A 20,051-nucleotide genomic window follows, 5' to 3' on the forward strand; every position below is an offset into this window, starting at 1 on the left:
GCACCTGCTGGGTCTGTCCCGTGACCTCCTGCACCTAGCCTGGCACAGTGGGCAGCACAGCTGGTGCATCTCCCAGTCATCTCAGTCAACCCATGGCACCTGCTAGGTCTGTCCCGTGACCTCCTACCGGCGGGACTTCGACAACTTCACGTGGCCTCAAAGGTCACCTAGCCTGGCATCTCCGATTAGCACGGTTGGATAAGTACGGTGCGAAAGAAGTTCAACATACGTGTACGTACAAGCGCCTTTGGTGACACCCCGTGCCACCTTGTGGCAAATGGCGGTTGTTGTTGTTGTGCCCTGTTCGCCTTCATGTGCTCGCTCACAGAACTTGCCCCGATAGTCCGTGAAGGTTACATTGGGATGTTTTGCCTTTGTGTTTGCAACCTGCGTGGTCGTGGTTGGCGCACTGAACTCCACATACCATGTGACCGATTTCCGACCACGGCTAATAGTGGCGAGTGATTTCTGAGCCATACACAGCCAGCCCTTCGTTCCCCACGTCGAATCAGCGTTAAATGAGTGCTGTGCATGATGCAAATGTGTAAACATCAACATTGGGGAGACAAAGGCGGCCGGTAATGGTGCTACCTACACCACACCGAAGTGTTCGCTAACAGCACTTACCCCAGTATTGCAAACATGTCGATCCCTTATCAGTGCCCTACCTTATTACAGACCAATTCGGATATTATTGATCACCCCGTGCGTGCCCTTATACATCTCAAAGTTCATTCGACAATGTCCCATCACAAGGGAGAAACACAAACAAAAATTAGTTAACAAAAAATGTGCCCGTATTGAAGCGGCTGTACGCCGTATGGACCTGAAAGCTCAATTTCCCTGTACAACAAATACGGGTAACCCGTGTGAGTTGACAACTACGGTATTGCTTCATGCATCATAGTAATAAAAATCGTAAGCTGACAGTACGAGACAGCTAGCAAACACCTCACGGGCAATCACCACGGGTTTTAATACAATTATTGATTGCGGTGAGGAACACCTGCTCACATTCAACTCGAAACTCACAGCCAATGAAATGATCACGTGAGGCTGGCAATGCCACAGTTCCTCCCATTGTATACGACACTGATGCTGTTACCCACAGTCAATCCGTCAGTCCGATTGGCACAATAATCTCATCTGAGCTGTCGTAGAGCGGCGACTGTGTCACTGATCTGGCTTCGGAGGCATTGAATAAGCATGGTTTCCGTCTCTGTGCTAAAGCTTCTTCAAGCTACTGCTGCGATACAAAGCACACGGGCAAAGTTGGAATATTGCTGCTGTTGTATCTGAGGGGTGGAGCACTTAGTTCCTACCCCACTGCCCCCGATAGAATTCCACTGGTCAACACACTTTTTCTGGCATAAGGTATTCCAACGGTTTTAAGGTAATTTTGGGGGTGCTGATTCCAAATCTGGCATCAGTTTTTGTCTATCACATCAGGTTCTTGAGATATCAAATATTGCATTTTCAATAAAAACTGCAGAAGAAAAATATTAAATAAATGTGGATATCTACATTAAATTATATTATAAACACACTATCTTAAAAAGACAGCATCATATTTTAACACTAAAGCAGTCACTGACTCGCAACAACTTGCAATCATAAGTGACAGAGTTAATTTCGGGTAAAATCAATGAAAATGGGGTATGCCGATAGCATAAAAATGAGATGTGATAGAGCAAATCTGAGATCAGATTTGGAATCAGCACCCTGAAATTAGTCTAAAACAGCTGCAAAAGTCCAGGCCAGAAAAAAATGTTTTTTTCTTGACCAGTGTTCTAGAAGGAGCAGTCATTTGCCCGTCACATACTTGTCACTCTTCTATCGCTCCTACTATAGTTGCTGTTGTTCCCGTTGATTATTCCACCACCCATGTTGAGGACCCGTCCAACCACCACGGCATCGCATTGTGTCTGTTCCAAAGCTCTACTGGACGACTGTGAAAAAGAGCTTCATAGCTCGTCGGATTCCTCCAGCATAAATACAACATTCTGTTCTGGGGTCTTTCGGTAAAGTCACGTAGATAGGTTCAAAGAAAATCATCAAAAATAACAGAAAACTACGACGTTTCGATCGCAACGCAAGTGGTCGTCGAAACGTCGTAGTTTTCTGTTTTTTATTTTCTTTGAACCTATCTACGTGACTTTACCGAAAGACCCAATAATATGAATTCCTGCAGTCACGAAAGCTTTAAATCAAGATTTTACAATATTCTGATTCTGAAGCTCTTGCTACCTAGGTCAATTGAAGAAACGTGTTTACACGCTAATCTATTACAACATTGACAGGGCTGCTTGTTGCTGACCGCTCGTCGCTTTGGGCCTGTGCTCAGCAATTGTGTGAAACAACAGCCTCATAGAAAGAGGCTGTTAGGGTTATCTTCGTGGATTCACGCGCGGTTTGTTGTTGTTGTTGTCGGTTGCTGTAGGTGTGTCTGCGTCTTCCTGCTCGTTGGATGTGCTTGTCCCGGTCATATTCTGTGACGAACATGACCGCACGATGCTGCTTTCTATAACAAAAACAAACGCGAATGGCTCCGTGCAACAGATAGCCAATTTATTTCTGGCGACTAAATTGACGAGTTGAACTAACCAGCCATCACGTATCGCGCGCTGTGTACAAGCCTCCAGACAACAAAGACAACAACGACCGCCCCCCCCTCCCCGTATAGCCTGGACAGAGTTGTTGGGGCGAGTGCTGTTAGCGAGTACCTAAGAAAGCCGGCACATCACGCGATAGGTTGGGTACCCCAGAACACTACACCCGGCCGCCTTTGTCTCCCCAGGTACTCATTTGAGGTTGAGTCGACCTAGGGGGAAGCCCAGGACGGGTTCAGACAATCGTCACCGGTGTTGGTGGCCGTGGGGTCGCCGGGTTCGTAGTGCAGGGCGCTGACCGCTACTCTGCCGCTCCCCACAAAAGCAACAACATCCGCAATTACACAAACAACAATAACAACAACAACGTCATCGGGCAAGTAGGCAGACACACAGACAGTAGTTTAGCGAGGGCGACAGACAGACAGACAGACTGGCAGGCATGCATGCTCTGTGTCTTTTTTGAAACCAGGACGGGAGCCCTCTGACACAGCACCGCGCGTTCGTTTATTTTACTTGCACGGAAGCCCTTGGCAAAAGGTGTGCGTGGTTCAGTCCCACGGTAACAAACACCGCATCATCGCAAACAGCTCGGATGCCCCCGCATGTGGAAAGTGTTTGCTGCTCAAAGTCACCCCGCGGACGGCACCGACAGCTACCCCGCGTGCCACATTCCTCACCCAGGAAGCACACGCGCCTCTCTCTCTCGACACTGACGGCTGCTCTGTGCTTCCAGTGTTCAGAGGCCTGCTTAAGGCGCGGCTCCGGCTGGAGCACGCCATGTACCACACACATGTTGGTGATGTGCGCGTCTTCTTCGAACGCTGGGTAGCCGGAAAAGCCCTCTGCACCAGCGTGGACGGCACCCTCGTGTTCACCTTCTGAAGCGCTCGCTCGTCACCGTGGCGTGCGCGATGACCACCACCACGTGACTTTTCTTTTGTATTGTGCGCGGTGCTTTCAGCGCCACAGCGCGTCGATTTGTAGCGTTTATTTTCTTTTGTTCTGCTGGTGACTTGGCGTATTTCATATTGAAATCGCCTCCAGTGCTTTTGCTGCTGGCGGCAATAAAAGTTGTTTAAAAGTCAAAAGTCTCCCTCTCTCTCCCCATGAGTGACCAGGGGTTGGCGACATGCGGATCCGAAACCCCGTGCGGCTCTTTAAAGGACTGCTTCGTGGCCGTTCTTGATTAAGGGCCGCCACTACCCGTCTCGTATTCACGTTGCAGCAGTGCGACTCTTGAAACATTGACAGGGGTTTTTTCATCACCGAATTCGAATTTTTTTTTTATCTTTTGTTTTTTTTCGTTGCCGACCTCTGCCCATGACTCTCCACCACCACCACCACCACCCTGGCATACCATCCAAAAACGAATACAGCAAAAACATAAATTTAGAAATATCTATGGGACACGTTTTGCCAGTATCAAAATGATGAAAACAGAACAGGCTTTTACCCTTTCTGGCAATAATTCAGGAGCTACTAAGATGTTCAAACACCAGAAACACCCGTTGCAAATTGACATTAACCGATTGACCTACACCAATGAGTTTTAGAAAGCATAAAATTGTAAACAGTTCTTCATTTAATTCCCCACCACCATCACCGCTGTCCATTCTCGCCACGACTCTCTCCCCCCATGACCCCTTATCGCTCTGCCCCGATTATTTTCTCTCTCTCTCTCTCTGCCAGCATCTCTACCCCCCCCCTTCCCTTATACGTTCTCTTTGCCCGTGTCACCCCCCCCTCTCTCTGCTTGTGACTCACCATGTGCGCCACTCTCTTCGCCGTCTGCAGACGGAATCCCGAAGCGTAACACAAATACCTCGCATTTTTACGTGCGCGTCTGCCAATGCCCTCCCCTATTGCAACAGAGATTTCCGTCTGAGTGGACTTTCACCTGCTATTCTATGCTTGCGCATTACAACGATATGTTCAGGAGCTCAACGTCGATGTCCGCTCACCACGACGAGAGAGCTTTAGGGGAGAGAGAGTTCGTGTCGCTGACCACAGTGGGGTTACTGTACGGTCCATGGTACGTGTTGCATGGCCACACTCGCACCGCTGTGCCTTGTGTTTTTAATTTTCCATTCACAGAGGAGATGTGCGCGTCGGCCTGTTGATGTTGAAATGCGGTTGATGGTTCCACCAGTCAGTGTCTTGGATGAGAAATGTCAATGGCAGTAGGTGCAATCTTAATTTTGGAGCTTGCTAAGTTAGAATTTAAGTGTGATAATTCCAAAGAGAGGACACAGGCAGAGAGAGAAAACAAAAAACAGAGAGAGAGAAAAAATATAAGCTTAAATCTTCCCCGTAGAAGTGGTTCAATCTTAATTTTGGAGCTTTCGTGACTGCAGGAATTATTCTTTGGTTCTTTCGGTAAAGTCACGTATAAAGATAAAATAATAAATTAAATAATAGCATAATACGACTTTACCGAAAGAACCAAAGAACAGTAGGTGCGATGTTTCGTTCTGCCCGCATCTGGGTGAGAGTCGAGGCCGATGGAAGCAGAAAGGGGGTGGGGATCGGGACTCGAGTCGGCAGGGAGGTGCATTGTCGAGGGCTTGATTGATGGGTAGATTGTCTAATAAACAATGAAAGTGACCTTCATCTCTTCCGACGCAAATATAAACTCGTGTTTTGGTCCATTCGCCTCCATTGGCCGTCCAGACCAGTGCTGTCCAGCCGCGCTGGCGTCAGCAAATGAATGGTGCGACTTTCAATGATGATACATTTAAAACACATGTACGGTCCTCGGGATAACACGCATCGACTGTCGTGCTTGTAAAAAAATGGAATTGTGTGTGCCAATCATACACGCCGTGATTGTCACGCTGAGAGTGGTTGAGCGAATTGTACAATTCGGGGCAGAACGAGAAGGGTAGAAACGAGACGAGAACAATCGCCGCTATCGAATCGAATATCGATACAGGACGTCGATCGACTCGTGAATCGGACTGTGTGGATGTGGGTATTTGTCAAAGCGAATTGTGAACCTCATGGCGGGACCCCGGGGTCCCATAAGCCCCCCCCTCCCCCCGGCTCTCGCAATAAACTGCGTCGTGACGTCATTTTATGTTTGTTGAAGGCGAACGACACGGCAATCTGTTCCTCTCGACGAGCTCTACACGATGCGCTCATCAAAGTTTCAACGTTTTGTTTCTTCTGCGCCTTCGCTGCTGCTGCTGATTGGACACGACACGGCAACAGAATGATCCGCGCCAAGGCGGGTCGCGGCGTTTATGTGCGCGGTGGGACGGAGTCGCCAAAAAGAAAACAATGAATTACGATTTCGACGTCCGTTTTTTCGGGGACCCCGGGGTCCCGCCATAAGGTTCATGTGACGCTGACGAGCTGTGACCGCTCTTCCTCATACTCGTGCAACGACTTCTGTCTGTCCTCCACCGCTACACTTGCTACCTGGTGCTGTAATTGATCTCTACGACTGTACGTGATCACTATGTCTGCACTCGATCTATAAAAAAGACGAATTTCTTTAGAACTGCTTTTTGTGTTTCGTTTTGTTGTCTTTCCCCCGCACTTTCGATCGGCATGGTTGGCTACGTACGGCGCGAAATAAATTCAACATCTTACACACGTTATCTCTATGGCTGTAAGTGCTCTCTACGGCTGTACTTTGTTTCGGTCCAGAGGTCTTCTCTTGAACGACTAAGCTTTTGATCTCAGCGGGTTATAACCTGGTTATAAGTAAAGGATTTGCACACGCACAGCATCACACAGACCTTAACAGACTGTTGGGGCAAGTCCTGTTAGCGAGCACCTATGAAGGACGGCACGGCACACGAGGGAGTGAGTGGCCAGCACCACGCCCGACCGCCTTTGTCTCCCCATTGGCGATGTTTACACACCGCACCAGGTACTCATTTGAGGCTGAGTCGACCTAGGGGAGGCCCGGGACCGGTTCAGATAATCGTCACTGGGTGTTGGCCGTGAGCGGGAATCGAACCCGGGTCGCTGGGTTCATAGCGCAGCGTAGCGCTAACCGCGACACTACCGCACACTCACGCACACACACACACGCACACACACGCATAATCACACACACGCACACACTCACGCACACACACGTATAATGACACACACACGCACACATACGCATAATCACACACACCCACACACGCATACACACACACGCACATACACACACACACGCATAATCACACACGCACACACACGCACATACACACACACACGCATACACACACACGCACATACACACACACACGCATAATCACACACGCACACACACGCACTGCCAGTTCCCCACGTCCGGCGTAGTGGACGGCTGAGACGCAATGGAAATGTGTGGCGGTTTCCAAATCCCGGGCCGGATTACTCACAACCGAACTTGGTTCCCCACGCTCTGGGGCACGGGAAAAGGGGCGGGGGGTGAGAATGTGGGAGACGGGGGGGGCGAGCGAGCGAGCAGAGCAGAGCAAGAGACGAGAGCGCTGTGGCGGGAAGAGCAGATCTGTCCCTCGGCGATGCTGGGATTGAACAGATCCCCGCTGGATCCTGCACCTTCCCACGGGATTTACAGAACCGGAGCGACGCACTGGACCGATCTGCACGCCCCACCCCCCAGACCACCCCCGCCCGCCTCCATCAGCGTCTCTCCTCGTGCGTGAAATTCAATCCATGCGGCGCGGAACCGTCTGGCACCGTCCGTGTCGTCGCTGCCGTCGCTGCTGCTGCTTCTGCCGTCGTCTGGCGAGCTGATCAAACAGGGCGAGCTGCGCATTCGCGTTTGACACGCGTTTTATACGACTTCAGCTACGCGTTACACTGCGTCTGAATGCAGCCGCTGGTCGATATGAAAGGCGCCTCTCTCCGCGATAACCCGGGCGGCTCCGCCCGTGCCCGGCTGAGTCGCGACGCGTCGTGACTCGCCGCTGTCACTTCTCAAAGCGCCGCTTCCAACGGGGAAACAACACGGAAGAAAGACGCGGAGAGAGGAACAGAGAGACGGAGAGAAAGAGAGAGAGGCTATCACGAGTCTGACTGCCGAGGCTTGCGTCTCAAGTCACCATGGTGTTCGAGCGGAACAGCACTCACATCCTTCCCATGCACACGGTGCGCACGTGCGCGGTCATGTTCTCCGTGGGTCTCCTCGGCAACCTCCTCGCGCTGGCCATGCTGATTCGCACCGCGGGCCGCTCCTGCATCAGCTGCAGCGGCAGAGGCGGCAGGACCGGCACGAGCGGCACCTTCAGGGCCGCCTGCGGGTGAGTGATGAGCGCGCCGAGTGGGACGGGTTGGGAGCGCGTGGCTGACACGTGGCGGTGTTGGGGCGCGTTTATGAGATCACAGCTCTGTTTAGATTGCTGGTGGACCGCGTGGACCAACCTCCAAGGTACGACTCCAACACCTTGGTTCGGAATGGTCGCTCGGCGCATCTTTGCGGCAAGACTTGGTCAAACGTGTTGCGCTTCAGTCAGTCTGTAAAATTGATCTACGGGACCCTTTTTGGTACGTTGAACTTCTTTCGCGCCGTACGTAGTCACCCGTGATAAATCGGAGGTGGAGATATGACGTGCTGCAAGACATGCGCAGGGCTGCGAGTTGGGCGCGCGGACGACAGTACAGCAAGTGGGTTGACGAGCACGTCGGCCGAGAGCGGATCTGTTCGGCGCTATCCCCTCGTCAGCGCGGTGGGGCTTCCCCGGCTTCCTCCCGATAGACAGCAAGACACCTCCTCTCCTAGCCGTATACTCAAAGGGGATTGGCGAAAAAAACATCGCTAAGGACCATCCAAACTTTCGATTTAAAGCTTTCGTGGCTGCAGGGATTCATCTTCTTGGTTCTTTCGGTAAAGTCACGTAGAAGGGAAGTAATACAATTATAAAAATAAAACATAATAAAATAATTCTCACGATGTTTCCGCCACAACGCAAGCAACCGTCCTCAGGTGAAGACCAGGTCTGTCGGGGAGACAGCGTCTGACAGACCTGGTCTTCACCTGAGGACGGCTGCTTGCGTTGTGGCCGAAACATCGTGATAATTATTTTATTATGTTTTATTTGTATTATTGTATTACTTCCCTTCTACGTGACTTTACCGAAAGAACCAAGAAGATGAACACCCAGACTGTGACAATGACTTGGGACTCGGAAATAACTTCCCCAGTCGCGTTGCTCATGAGCATAGCCGTCACAATCAGCAGAATGTGGCGCGCGAGTCGATCGAGTACCGGAAGTATCACACGCACGTGGCATTGTGGGGGCCGCGAATCACGCAACTGCAGTCACATGCGGGGGGAAGTATTGGCAATGTCTAAGACTGAAACAGGAAGATTTCCCCACAAATCTGGCCGTCGCCTGACGATGCTGGTTGTAATTACTGGCGAAACGTCGTACTCCGATTGTAAATGTTGTGGGTTTACTCTCCAACACACCGGTTAGTGCTGCACTGGTAACGAAATGCCACGTTTTGTTTACGTGACAACCCCTGACTAATTGGCTGTGTCGGGTGGTGGCGGGTTTAACGACACATTTATATTTACGCGATCTAACCCCCCACAAACCTCAATTATGGCTGATATTTGGTTCCAAAAGCCTCCTCCTACTACTGCTACTTGTAAAAGTGATCAGCAATAAAGCGAGTTACTGTGTTCTTAGGTTTTTTCGGTAAAGTCACGTAGGTAAAAAAATAAAATTAATAAAAGTAAAATAAAAAATAACATAATTTTTATTTTACTTTAATTAATAAAAGTAAAATAAAAAATGAAATATTTTTTATTTTACTTTTATTAATTTTAAATTTTTACCTACGTGACTTTACCGATAAAACCTAAGAATATGAATCCTTGCAGTCACGAAAGCTTCAAATCTAGAATTACTGTGTTTTGGGCCCGCGATTGTTGCGAATTCAAATCCCGGGGTTGGGAGTTGTTGACTCACAGCTATCACACCCCCGGGGTCATTCCTAATTGGTTACACCTTGTCGCTGGGTTGTAAAGTCACAACCGGTGGTTGTACAACTGGATGCGTTCATGCGCGTCAGGGGAATGTGGAATGAGACAAGGAACCGAGTTGCAGCGGCAACGAGATTCATTTCTTCGGTTGTGTTTTTATTTTAACCTGACGCTTGCCACCACCATCACTTCTGCTATTATCATCACCACCATCATCATCACAATGACCACCAACCTCCATCAACATTATCATAGTCACCTTCCCCCTGTGACCATCATCACAAACTGCATCGCCATCACCACCAATACCGTCGCTGCAACAATTAACTCGCCACTTTCTCCACGAATTAACCAAATCACCTGAACACCACTTCCAACACCACCACGATCATCATTATTATTGTTTTTGTAATACATGATTGTTAATTGTATAAACGCGTGCCGTGTAAGTTACAGATTTGCATCTATCTGTATACTTGTTTTGCTGTGCACGCGGTCAATCGACAGCACCTTGCAATGGACACGACCCCTTGCAAACGAAATGTTCCGTCTCAAGGTTTATCCAGGTGACATTTAAATGTTTAACACCACCACCACCCACTGATCAACCACCACCTTCCCCCACCACCACCACCATCAGCAACAACAGCAGCGGCGACGGCAGCGGCCGTGAGCTGGGTGCCTTCTACACCCTGGTTCTGGCCCTCACCGTCACCGACCTGCTGGGCACCTGCCTCACGAGCCCCGTGGCCATCACCGCCTACGGCCGCAACCTCACGGTGCCCGCGCTGGGCGGCGCGGGGCTTTGCACGTCCATGGCCGCGTGCATGCTCTTCTTCGGCGCCGCCACGCAGGGCATCGTGTGCGCCATGGCCGTGGAGCGCGTCCTCTGCATCAGCGTGCCGTTCGCGTACGCGGGCAGCGCGCACCGCGACGTCGTGCTGCGCGTCACCCTCGGCGTCATCTTCGCGGGCGCCTCGCTCCTGGGCGCCGCTCCCCTCCTGGGCATCGCCGACGCCGTGGTCTACGAGCCGGGCACGTGGTGCTACGTGGACATGCGCCCTCGCGGCGGCCGCGACGCGGCCGCGTTCCCGCTCGCGTACGCGTCCGTCATGGCCACGCTAACGCTCGTCACCGTGGTGTGCAACGCGTGCGTCATGGTGACCCTGAGCCGCATGATCAGGCGCAAGAGGGTCCTGCAAGCGGCAGGGCCCGGCGGCGCGGCCGGAGCTCGCGAGAGGCGCCGGATGCACCGTCAGGAGGAGGACAACCTCACTCTGCTCGTGTCCATCACCCTCATGTCGCTCGTCTGCACCACGCCGCTCACGGTACCCCGCTGGATTTTTAAACTGCAGCCGGCTTCAAGAAGATGGAGCCAATTTCAAAGCAGTACTGATTTGAAATGTCATTGAAATTGGGTCCGTCTTTTTGAAACACCCTGTATTTCCCGCTTTTTTTTCTCTTCATTTTACCTCGGTAAAGCCCACCGAGGTGTATAGCTCTTTTTCAGAAGCGACCTGGCTACAAATGATGGCTCAACGAAGTGACTTGTCGTGTGGAAATTAATAGCAGCCGAATACTGTAAAAGCACGTTTCGAAATGTTGAGGAAATAACCGGAGGTCCCGGAACAAAATACACGCGACCAGGGGGAGAGACGTACAAACAACTTGCTCTATACACCAGGCCAGGGAGATAACATCTCACCACCGCTCGTCCGTGTGTGTGTGTCCGCGTGTGTGTGTGTACGCGTGTGTGTGTGTGCGCGCGTGTATGTGTACGCGTGTGTGTGTGTACGTGTGTTTGTGTGCGTGTGTGTGTGTGCGTGTGTGTGTGTACGTGTGTTTGTGTGCGTGTGTGTGTGCGTGTGTGTGTGTACGCGTGTGTGTGCGTTTGTACGCGTGTGTGTGTGTACGTGTGTGTGTGTACGTGTGTGTGTGTGTGCGTCCGGCAAAACAACCTCCTACCTCCTCGCGGTGCCGGACGGGCAACACTGTCGTGGGCAGTGCTGTGGGGGGAGGGCCAATGCCCATTGGCCTCTCCCCTCATGGCGTCTGTGACCACCACAGTGGCTAAATGGGGGCTCTGGACGGGTGCGAGGGGCTGGTAACCCCTCCACCTTCAATTAACCACCACTAAACTACGAATTAAACATAAACCTGTAATTAATAAGCTTGTGCCGGAGGCCCCGGGGGGTCAGGCTTTTATGACGTCTCCTGGCCAAACCCCATTTGGCGGAGCCAGGAGATTGAATTTTAACCCTCGGGGCTCCTCCAGAAACAACGAAAAACCATTGCGGATGGCCACGTGGAATGTTCGAACGCTCACTGCGGAGGAGAGGCTGCCACTCCTCTGTCGGGAGCTGGACCGGTACCGCCTGGATCTCTGTGGCATTCAGGAGGTCCGGTGGACCGGTTCTGGCTCCTGCCACCATGAGGGGTGGACAGTCCTCTACTCGGGGCAGGAGACTGCCAAACAACAGGGTGTGGCTCTTCTTCTGAACAAAAGAATGAAGGGGGCGTGGGAGCGTGGCGGTGAGGTGTGGGAAGCTGTAAGCCGCAGGATACTTTGGGCTCGCCTTCCCATCAACCAGAGGCGAGGAGTGGTGGTCGTGGTTACTTATGCCCCCACCGAAGACGAACATCCGTGGAGGGATGCAGGCAAAGCCGATGAGTCGGACGCTTTCTATGACCTCCTGTCACAGGTGCTGGCTAAAGTGGCCACTCGGGACAGAGTCATCTTGTTGGGTGACTTCAATGCCCGAGTTGGTCATGATGCTGGCACCTGGTCTGGAGTGATTGGAAGGCATGGGCCAGATCAGCTCAATAATAACGGTAGGAGGCTGCTAGATTTTTGTGCAGCCCATGGGCTTGTAATTACCAACACGCTCTTCCGGCATCGGCGCATCCACACAACATCATGGATGCATGCCGGGTCCAAGCAAGAACATCTGCTGGACTACGTAGTGACGGACCAGCGGATGCGAGCCCATGTCCTTGACACCAGGACCTACCGTGGAGCTGATCTGCCCTCTGACCATCGACTAGTCATCTGTAAGATGCGCCTGCCATTCTTCCACTCCGGTGGTGGGTGTACACCCAGGATCCCATTCCAACCAAAAGTGGCCTGGTCTAAGTTAGCTGATGAAAGTTGCAAGCGAGAATTTCATCATCGCTTGCAGCTGGGGTTGGCATCGTCCCCCACTCCACCTGATGTCGAGGGTAAATGGGCGAGGTTTAAGACTGTGACTCATGCAGCTGCAATGGCTGCTTTGGGTACGCGGTCCAGACCTCCCCGGGAACCCTGGCTGACGGAGGAGGTGTTCAGGTTAATTGAGAAAAAGCGACAGGCCCACTCTCATCGCCTACAGCATCCCACGTCAGAGAATGAGGAGGTTTACCGCAGTCTTTGCTCGGAGGTTCGGAGAGCCGTGAGGCGCTGTAAGGATGGGTGGTGGTCGCGGGTTGCTGAGGAGATGGAGTCTGCCTCAGTAGCCCGCGATCACAAATCACTATTTAACTCCATCAAAAAAGTAACCTGTAGCGCCACACCTATTACCATCATTAGAGGAAAAAACGGTGATCCAATCTCCGACCCCCAGGAACAGGTTTGCAGATTTGCTGAGCATTTCTGTGAGGTCCTGGGGGAGGGAAAATCTCTCAGCCAGGAAAACATCATGGCACAAAGTGGGGATAACCCTGCTGAGGCTGCGGTGCCTCAAATATTGGAAAAGGTCACCCCCTGTGAGTGGCTGGCTGAGGTACCGGCTGTTGAGGAAGTACTGAGGGCGATCCGGAGTCTGAGACCAGGGAAGGCACCGGGCAGAGATGATCTCCCAGGCGAAATGCTGAGGGAGGGTGGCGTTTGTGCACAGACTGCCCTATATGACATCATAACAACAGTCTGGACCACTGGACGGGTTCCGCAGGACTGGAAGGATGCCCTGGTGGTCCCCCTCTTTAAGAAGGGGGACCGTACCGACTATAACAACTACAGGGGCATCTCACTCCTCAGCATAGGTGGGACAAAGTCATTGTTATGCAAGTCCAAGTCGAGTCGCAAGTCATCAAATTCATGACTCGAGTCTGACTCGAGTCCAAGTCACATGACTCGAGTCCACATCTCATAGGTGGGACAAAGTCATTGTTATGCAAGTCCAAGTCGAGTCGCAAGTCATCAAATTCATGACTCGAGTCTGACTCGAGTCCAAGTCACATGACTCGAGTCCACACCTCTGTCCTCAGTGTGCCGGGTAAGGTCCTGGCAAGGATTATTCAACATCGCCTTGCTAGGCATGCTGAGGAGAGGCTTGCGGAGCCCCAATGTGGTTTCAGGAAAGGGCGGTCCTGCACAGATGCCATATTTTCTGTCCGTCTGCTACAGCAGAGGTGTAGGGAATTCCAAAAAGACCTACATCTCTGCTTTATTGACCTGGTCAAGGCCTATGATACCATCAGTAGGACTGGGCTCTGGGTTGTTCTTCGTGCTTTCGGAGTCCCTGACCCTCTGCTCACGATCATTAAGGACCTTCATGATGGTGAGCGGGCCCGGGTAAAACTACGTGGCCGGGAGTCGGAGCCTTTCCCTGTACACCTTGGGGTGCGACAGGGATGTCCTCTGGCTCCCACATTATTTAACATCTATTTCGACTGCGTAGTTCGTGAAGCCTTCAATAGCTGTACCGGGGGAATTACCATTTGGTACAGATATAATGGGAGGCTGATCGACGCCCGGGTGCGATCAAGGGATGGCTCCCTATTGGTCAACCACGTTATGTATGCCGATGATTTGGTAATAGCTGCTCATTCAGAAGAGGAGTTGGAGACGCTGCTGCTGAGACTGGAGTGTGCCACTAAGAGGTGGGGCCTTACCATCAGCCCCACCAAAACTAAGCACCTGCCTGGGTATTTTGTACCATCGGGCACTCCGCCCCCACAACTCCCAATCGGTGATGGGGCAGTTGTGGAGAGAGTAGAGAGTTTTCCATACCTGGGCAGTGTGCTCATGACCGGCTCCAGTTTATCAGCAGAGGTCTCACTCCGAATCAGTCGAGCGGCAATATATTTTCATCGGTTGCGTAACGCTGTGTGGAAGCTACCTGGTCTGTCGCTCCGCACGAAGCTTCAGGTCTTCTCGGCCACGGTCATTCCCTCCCTTCTCTACGCTTGCGAAACGTGGACCCCCCTAGTGGAGCATCTTCGCCGGTTGGAAACATTTAGGCTGGCCTGCCTACGATCCATCCTGGGTTTAACCAGGCTGGATTGTGTGAGGAGCTCACAAGTCCTTGAAAGATCTGGGCAAAGTCCCATCAGTGAGCTCCTCCGGCAGGCAAGGCTGCGTTGGCTGGGTCATGTAGCCCGCATGCCCAGCCACCGCATGCCTAAACAGCTTTTGTTCGGCCGGATCGAGGGGGCTAAACGGGCGCGGCACGGGCTAGAGAAGAGATGGAGTGATGTGGTACAGGAGGACGTGGAGCTGAGTGGACTTGCCGATGACTGGTACCAGCGGTGTCAAGATCGGCCTCAGTGGAGGAGGCTCGTGAAGGACGCTACTGGGCAGTTGGAGGCAGTCGCCCTCCAACAACAACGGAGGGCGGAGGAGCGACGCTCACAACAACGAGCGGAGCGCCGGGTGGCTAAAGCACAGCAAGTTGGCACAGTAGGGGGCACAGGTGGTGCATCAGCCAGTCATCTCGGTCATCTCGGTCAGTCGACCCGTGGCACCTGGGTCTGCCCCGTGACCTCCTGCCAGCGGGCGTTCGACACTTCACGTGGCCTCAGGGTGCACATGGCCTGGCACAAGCGTCGTGGTGACGTCACCGCCACTTAGTGGCGAATGGCGGTTGTTGTGTGTGCGTGTGTGTGTGTACGCGTGTGGGAAGCGGCGGTGTCGTGGTTAGTGCGCCGCGCTACGAACCCGGCGACCAGAGTTCGATTCCCGCTTACGGCCAACACCGGTGACGATTATCTGAAATGGTCTGGGGCCTCCCCTAAATCGACTCAGCCTCAAATGAGTACCTGGTGTGTAAATATCGCCGTTGGGGAGACAAAGGCAGCCGGGTATGGTACTGGCCACCCACACCCCAGCGTACCGTGCCGGCCTTCATAGGTGCTCGCGAACAGCATTTGCCCCACAAGTATGTTAAGTTTATACGGGGGATCTTTATCTTTGTACACGTGTGTGTAGCCCTTTTATCAGTCTAAATGTTGGTTATTGTTTATTTCTTTCTAAACCAGCTCACACAGCTCGCCATCAGTACAAATAATATATCACCGGTTCCTTCCGATGAAACTGTGGTCCTTACGTGAGTGCCGTGACAGATGCACGTCACTGATGGTGGTGGTGGTGGTGGTGTAGAGAAGCCGGAACGGACGAGGCAACTTTATCAGCGCCAGACACCCAACGTGAATGAGACTGCATTGCGTCTGAGTGCCCTGACACTGGTCAAGGCTGCTTTGCCCTCCAGCACCCCCGGGTCGCGTTGTACACTAAAAATGCAACACCGTGTTGTGTCCGCTAGGCGGCACCACTACCACACAAGCCAAACACAAAGCGGTTCCTAAGAAATGAGTTTTCAAGATTTCACCTTTCCGTCTAGATTGAAAATGCATTTGTTTAGAACTTCTGTTGTTGTGCTTAGTTTGCAATCCTTCCCCCGCTCCTCCAAATAGCACCACCTGTGCTCAAGATCGGCCTCCGTGAAGGAGGCTCGTGAAGGACGCTAATGGGAATCTAGAGGCAGTCGACCTCCACAACGGAGGGCAGAGGAGCGACGCTCTCACGACAACGAGCGGAGCGCCGGACGGCACAGTGGGGAGGGGGGGGAGCACAGGTGGTGCATCTGTCAGTCATCTCAGTCAACCCATGACACCTCGGTTTGCCCCGTGACCTCCTGCCAGCGGGCCTTCGACAACTCCACGTGGTTTCAAAGTTCACTTAGCCTGGCACCTCCGATTAGCACGGTTAGCCACGTACGGTGCGAAAGAAGGTCAACATACATACACAGCGCGCTGAATGTGATGAATATTTTCTGTGGCTCGTCAACCAATGTAGAAGGCAACGTTTTTGTCAAGGAACATTTCAAGTAAAATCGCGGCCGTGTTAAAGACGAAACAGGAATTCACGGAAAAGGTTTAGGAAAAACGTGGAGACAGTGCCACACCTACGATTTTTTGTTTTTACATTATTACATATATCCTGTATACTTAAGTAACCGTGACAAGCTACCGTTAATGCCTTTTTCCAAAAAATATATAATAAAGTGGCTAAATTAAATTAAATTTGGGACGCCCATTCCAGCTGCCCTTCTTCTGTAAGTCGAGCGCTTTACTCGCCGCACCGCCTGATCCAGGGGTCGGCAAACCCGCCACTCCGGAGCCGAATGCGGCTCTTTACGGACCCACCGTCTTGTGCTCACGTGCATTGCAGCTCCTGAAGTATTGAGTGTTATTACCAAGTTATATATATATAAAAAATGGCCCTTATTATTTCGGTTTGACCAGATGAGCGTCAGCCTACCGCAGCTCAACATCCGAGGGTAACGGGCATCACAGAGGATTTGCGCAGCGGACAGACCCGCGCTGTTTCCCCGAGCTCACGGGATCCGCCGTGCCCTGCACCCTATCCCCCCCCCCCCCCACCGCAGGTCCGTGCGATCGTCAACGCCGTGACCTCGAAGTCGGATTACCACCGGGACCTTAACGCTCTGCGGCTGCACGCCTTCAACCCCATCCTGGACCCCTGGATGTACCTGCTGGGGCGCCATTCGTTCTTCGTGCGTCTGCGCCGCTTCGTGCGCCACCTGTGCGGCTGCTGCCCGAGGCCGCGCCGAGGGAGGGAGGCCCCGGGGAAGGTCTCCCGCAGCGCCGCGTCAGGACTCCGCAGAGCGCTCGCGGACACGGGGGCTGAGAGGAGCCTCGTGTCGGCTCGGCGTGGCGAGCAGCAGTCGCTGGAGCAGCAACAGCAGCCACGTGATCCAAACCATCATCCTCAGCGGGAACACACGGAGCAGCAGCAGCATCAGCAGCATCAGCCACGTGATCCAAACCATCATCCTCAGCGGGAACACACGGAGCAGCATCAACAGCAGCAGCAGCAGCGTGATCCAAACCATCATCCTCAGCGGCAACACACGGAGCAGCAGCAGCAGCAGGATCCAAATTATAATCAGCAACAGCAGCAAGTGCAGCAGCAACAACAATCCCATCATCAGCAGAAGCAGTGGCAGTTGGGGATGCTGGGGCGGAATTGTCAACTGCAGCAGCAGCAGGTACAGCTACAGCAGCAGCAGCAGCAGGTACAGCAGCAGCAGCAGCTTTGTCATTTGCAAAAGCAGCAGCTGCAGATGGTGCCACATGAACAGCAATGTCTAGATAAGCAACAATCTCATCAGCAGCAGCAGCAGCATAAACAGGAACAGCATCGTAATCTACAGCAGCAGTAGCAACGGTCGAGGCGGCAACTGATGGAGTAGCACAGTAATTTGCTGCACGTCAATGATCAGCAGCAGCAGTACGAGCTACCTACTCCTTCTGCTCGTGGTGCACGGTACCCACCAGCAGTTGGTGAGAGTACTTGGCTTGTGCCTCCTCTAGGTCGACTCAAGAGTAAAGTTAGCAATTGCTTGCAGTGTGTTCAACACTAGCACGAGAGAGACAAAGGTGTCCCCGTGTAGGCGTGCGTAGTATTTGCCACACCGCACCCCCGTGCTCTGAGCCAGCCTCAATAGGTGCTCGCTAACAGAATTTACTTCTACAATCTATACGGCTCAACAGTATACCTTTCAGATCCCGAGATATCTACACTGTTGGAAGAAGGCTTCTCCGTTCCGTCGTAACCCCGCACGGGTCCTACGATGCCACAATCCATCTCCCTTCTCAAAATCAACTGATCTCATCACTCCATCTTCGCAAGGATCAACGTCTTTGGCGAGCTGGTCCATCACCATCATACCCTCTAGACATGACGTGCCCTGCCCAGGCCTGCTTACTTTTGTATTATTATAGCAGTCATTTGTGCTTGTTCTTTGATCCATGCGTTCCCCTCCCTGGCTCTCATTGTAATACCCAGCATGCATTTCTCATTGTAATACCCAGAATGCATCTCATTGTAATACCCAGCATGCATCTCGCATTGTAATACCCAGAATGCATCTCTCATTGTAATACTCAGTATGCATCTCTCATTGTAATATCCAGAATGCATCTCTCATTGTAATACCCAGCATACATCTCTCATTGTAATTCCCAGCATGCATCTCTCATTGTAATACTCAGAATGCATCACTCATAATACCAGAATGCATCTCTCATTGTAATACCCAGAATGCATCTCTCAATGTAATACCCAGCATGCATCTCTCATTGTAATACCCAGAATGCATCTCTCATTGGAATACCCAGCATGCATCTCTCCACGCTTCTTTGCGCCCTCTTCATAATCGGTCACCAATGCCTTTGGCAGTGTTCCCACCCGCAGGGTCATTGCGAAACTCTCCCCGAATTGAATGTCACAATTCACCGCTCATCCCGGTACGCACGCACACACGATGGGCCAGTCGACGGACGCCGCACGCCCGAATCACCGAGCCTGTCCGTCGCTAAGGGTTGTGAGCGTACGCACGCCAATAAACAACATCCTTGACGCCGGACTGACCGTCGCCAATACGAAACAGGCCCGGGGCGTGTTCATAACTCGCGGATAACAACGCCACCCGCATGACATGAGGGATGGGGTGGGGGATAAGGTCAATGGGACCTCATCCTCCTCCTGCCACTCATCTGAGTAGGGGGGGGGGGTGAGTGGGAGGATGGAAGCGAGGTGAGTAGCCGGTAGAGTTGAAGGAAAAGCGCCACGCGGGATTCGATTACCTTTTTTCCAGGTCACAGGAGCCCCTCCACGCGCGCGTCGCTTTGCTAAATAAACACGCGAAGGGGGCGAGACACGCGTCTGCCACTTCTCTGCGCGTGTCTCTTTTTAATGTGCAATATGTCGCAGCGCATGATGTTGATTGTTTCATGGCCAGCTTTCTAAAAAGCACTCCAGCCCGCCTGCTCGCTCCTCTTTTTTTATTTGATAAATGTGATCTCCATCCGCCTTCGATAATCGCCAGTGACACTGTGGCCTTCCGATGAAAAATTTAATAACAGGAGACGTTTCGGGCAATGGTCCTTCTTAACATGCACAGAGACCAGAGAGGTAGAGTGGAAACGAGTTCCCAACTCTAAACGTCGCCTGTGCTCTACTTTTGCGTTAAGGCCACGGTGTTACGAACGAACGTTAATGCCTAACGTGTTAAGTTATTTGTGCATCACTGCCGACTCAGCAGCAGCAGCTGCATCGTTTAATAATGTAATGTATTCAACAGTTACGCTAGACCAGGGGTCGGCAACCAAAACAACAACAAGAAGATGTTTTATTTCCCAATTCAATAAAAGAAAATGAGATTTTAAGAGCCGCAATGCACCGTGGGTGAATACGAGACGGTTGGCCCTGCGCCCGATGTACA

At 52.1% G+C, this 20,051-nt stretch overlaps 1 protein-coding gene across 1 annotated transcript; it reads left to right on the forward strand.

Annotated features, from left to right (window-relative positions):
• The first annotated feature begins 7,222 nt into the window (after positions 1-7,222).
• On the forward strand, positions 7,223-19,278 carry LOC144933466 (prostaglandin E2 receptor EP2 subtype-like). Its single transcript, XM_078858250.1, has 3 exons — positions 7,223-7,858; positions 10,187-10,874; positions 17,190-19,278. The coding sequence occupies exons 1-3, from the start codon at positions 7,662-7,664 to the stop codon at positions 17,985-17,987; spliced, it is 1,683 nt and encodes a 560-aa protein (XP_078714376.1). The 5' UTR covers positions 7,223-7,661; the 3' UTR covers positions 17,988-19,278.
• Positions 19,279-20,051: the final 773 nt, after the last annotated feature.

The sequence above is a fragment of the Lampetra fluviatilis genome, chromosome 7 (genome assembly GCF_964198595.1).
Source record: "Lampetra fluviatilis chromosome 7, kcLamFluv1.1, whole genome shotgun sequence".
In the NCBI taxonomy this organism is placed as follows: Eukaryota; Metazoa; Chordata; class Hyperoartia; order Petromyzontiformes; family Petromyzontidae; genus Lampetra; species Lampetra fluviatilis.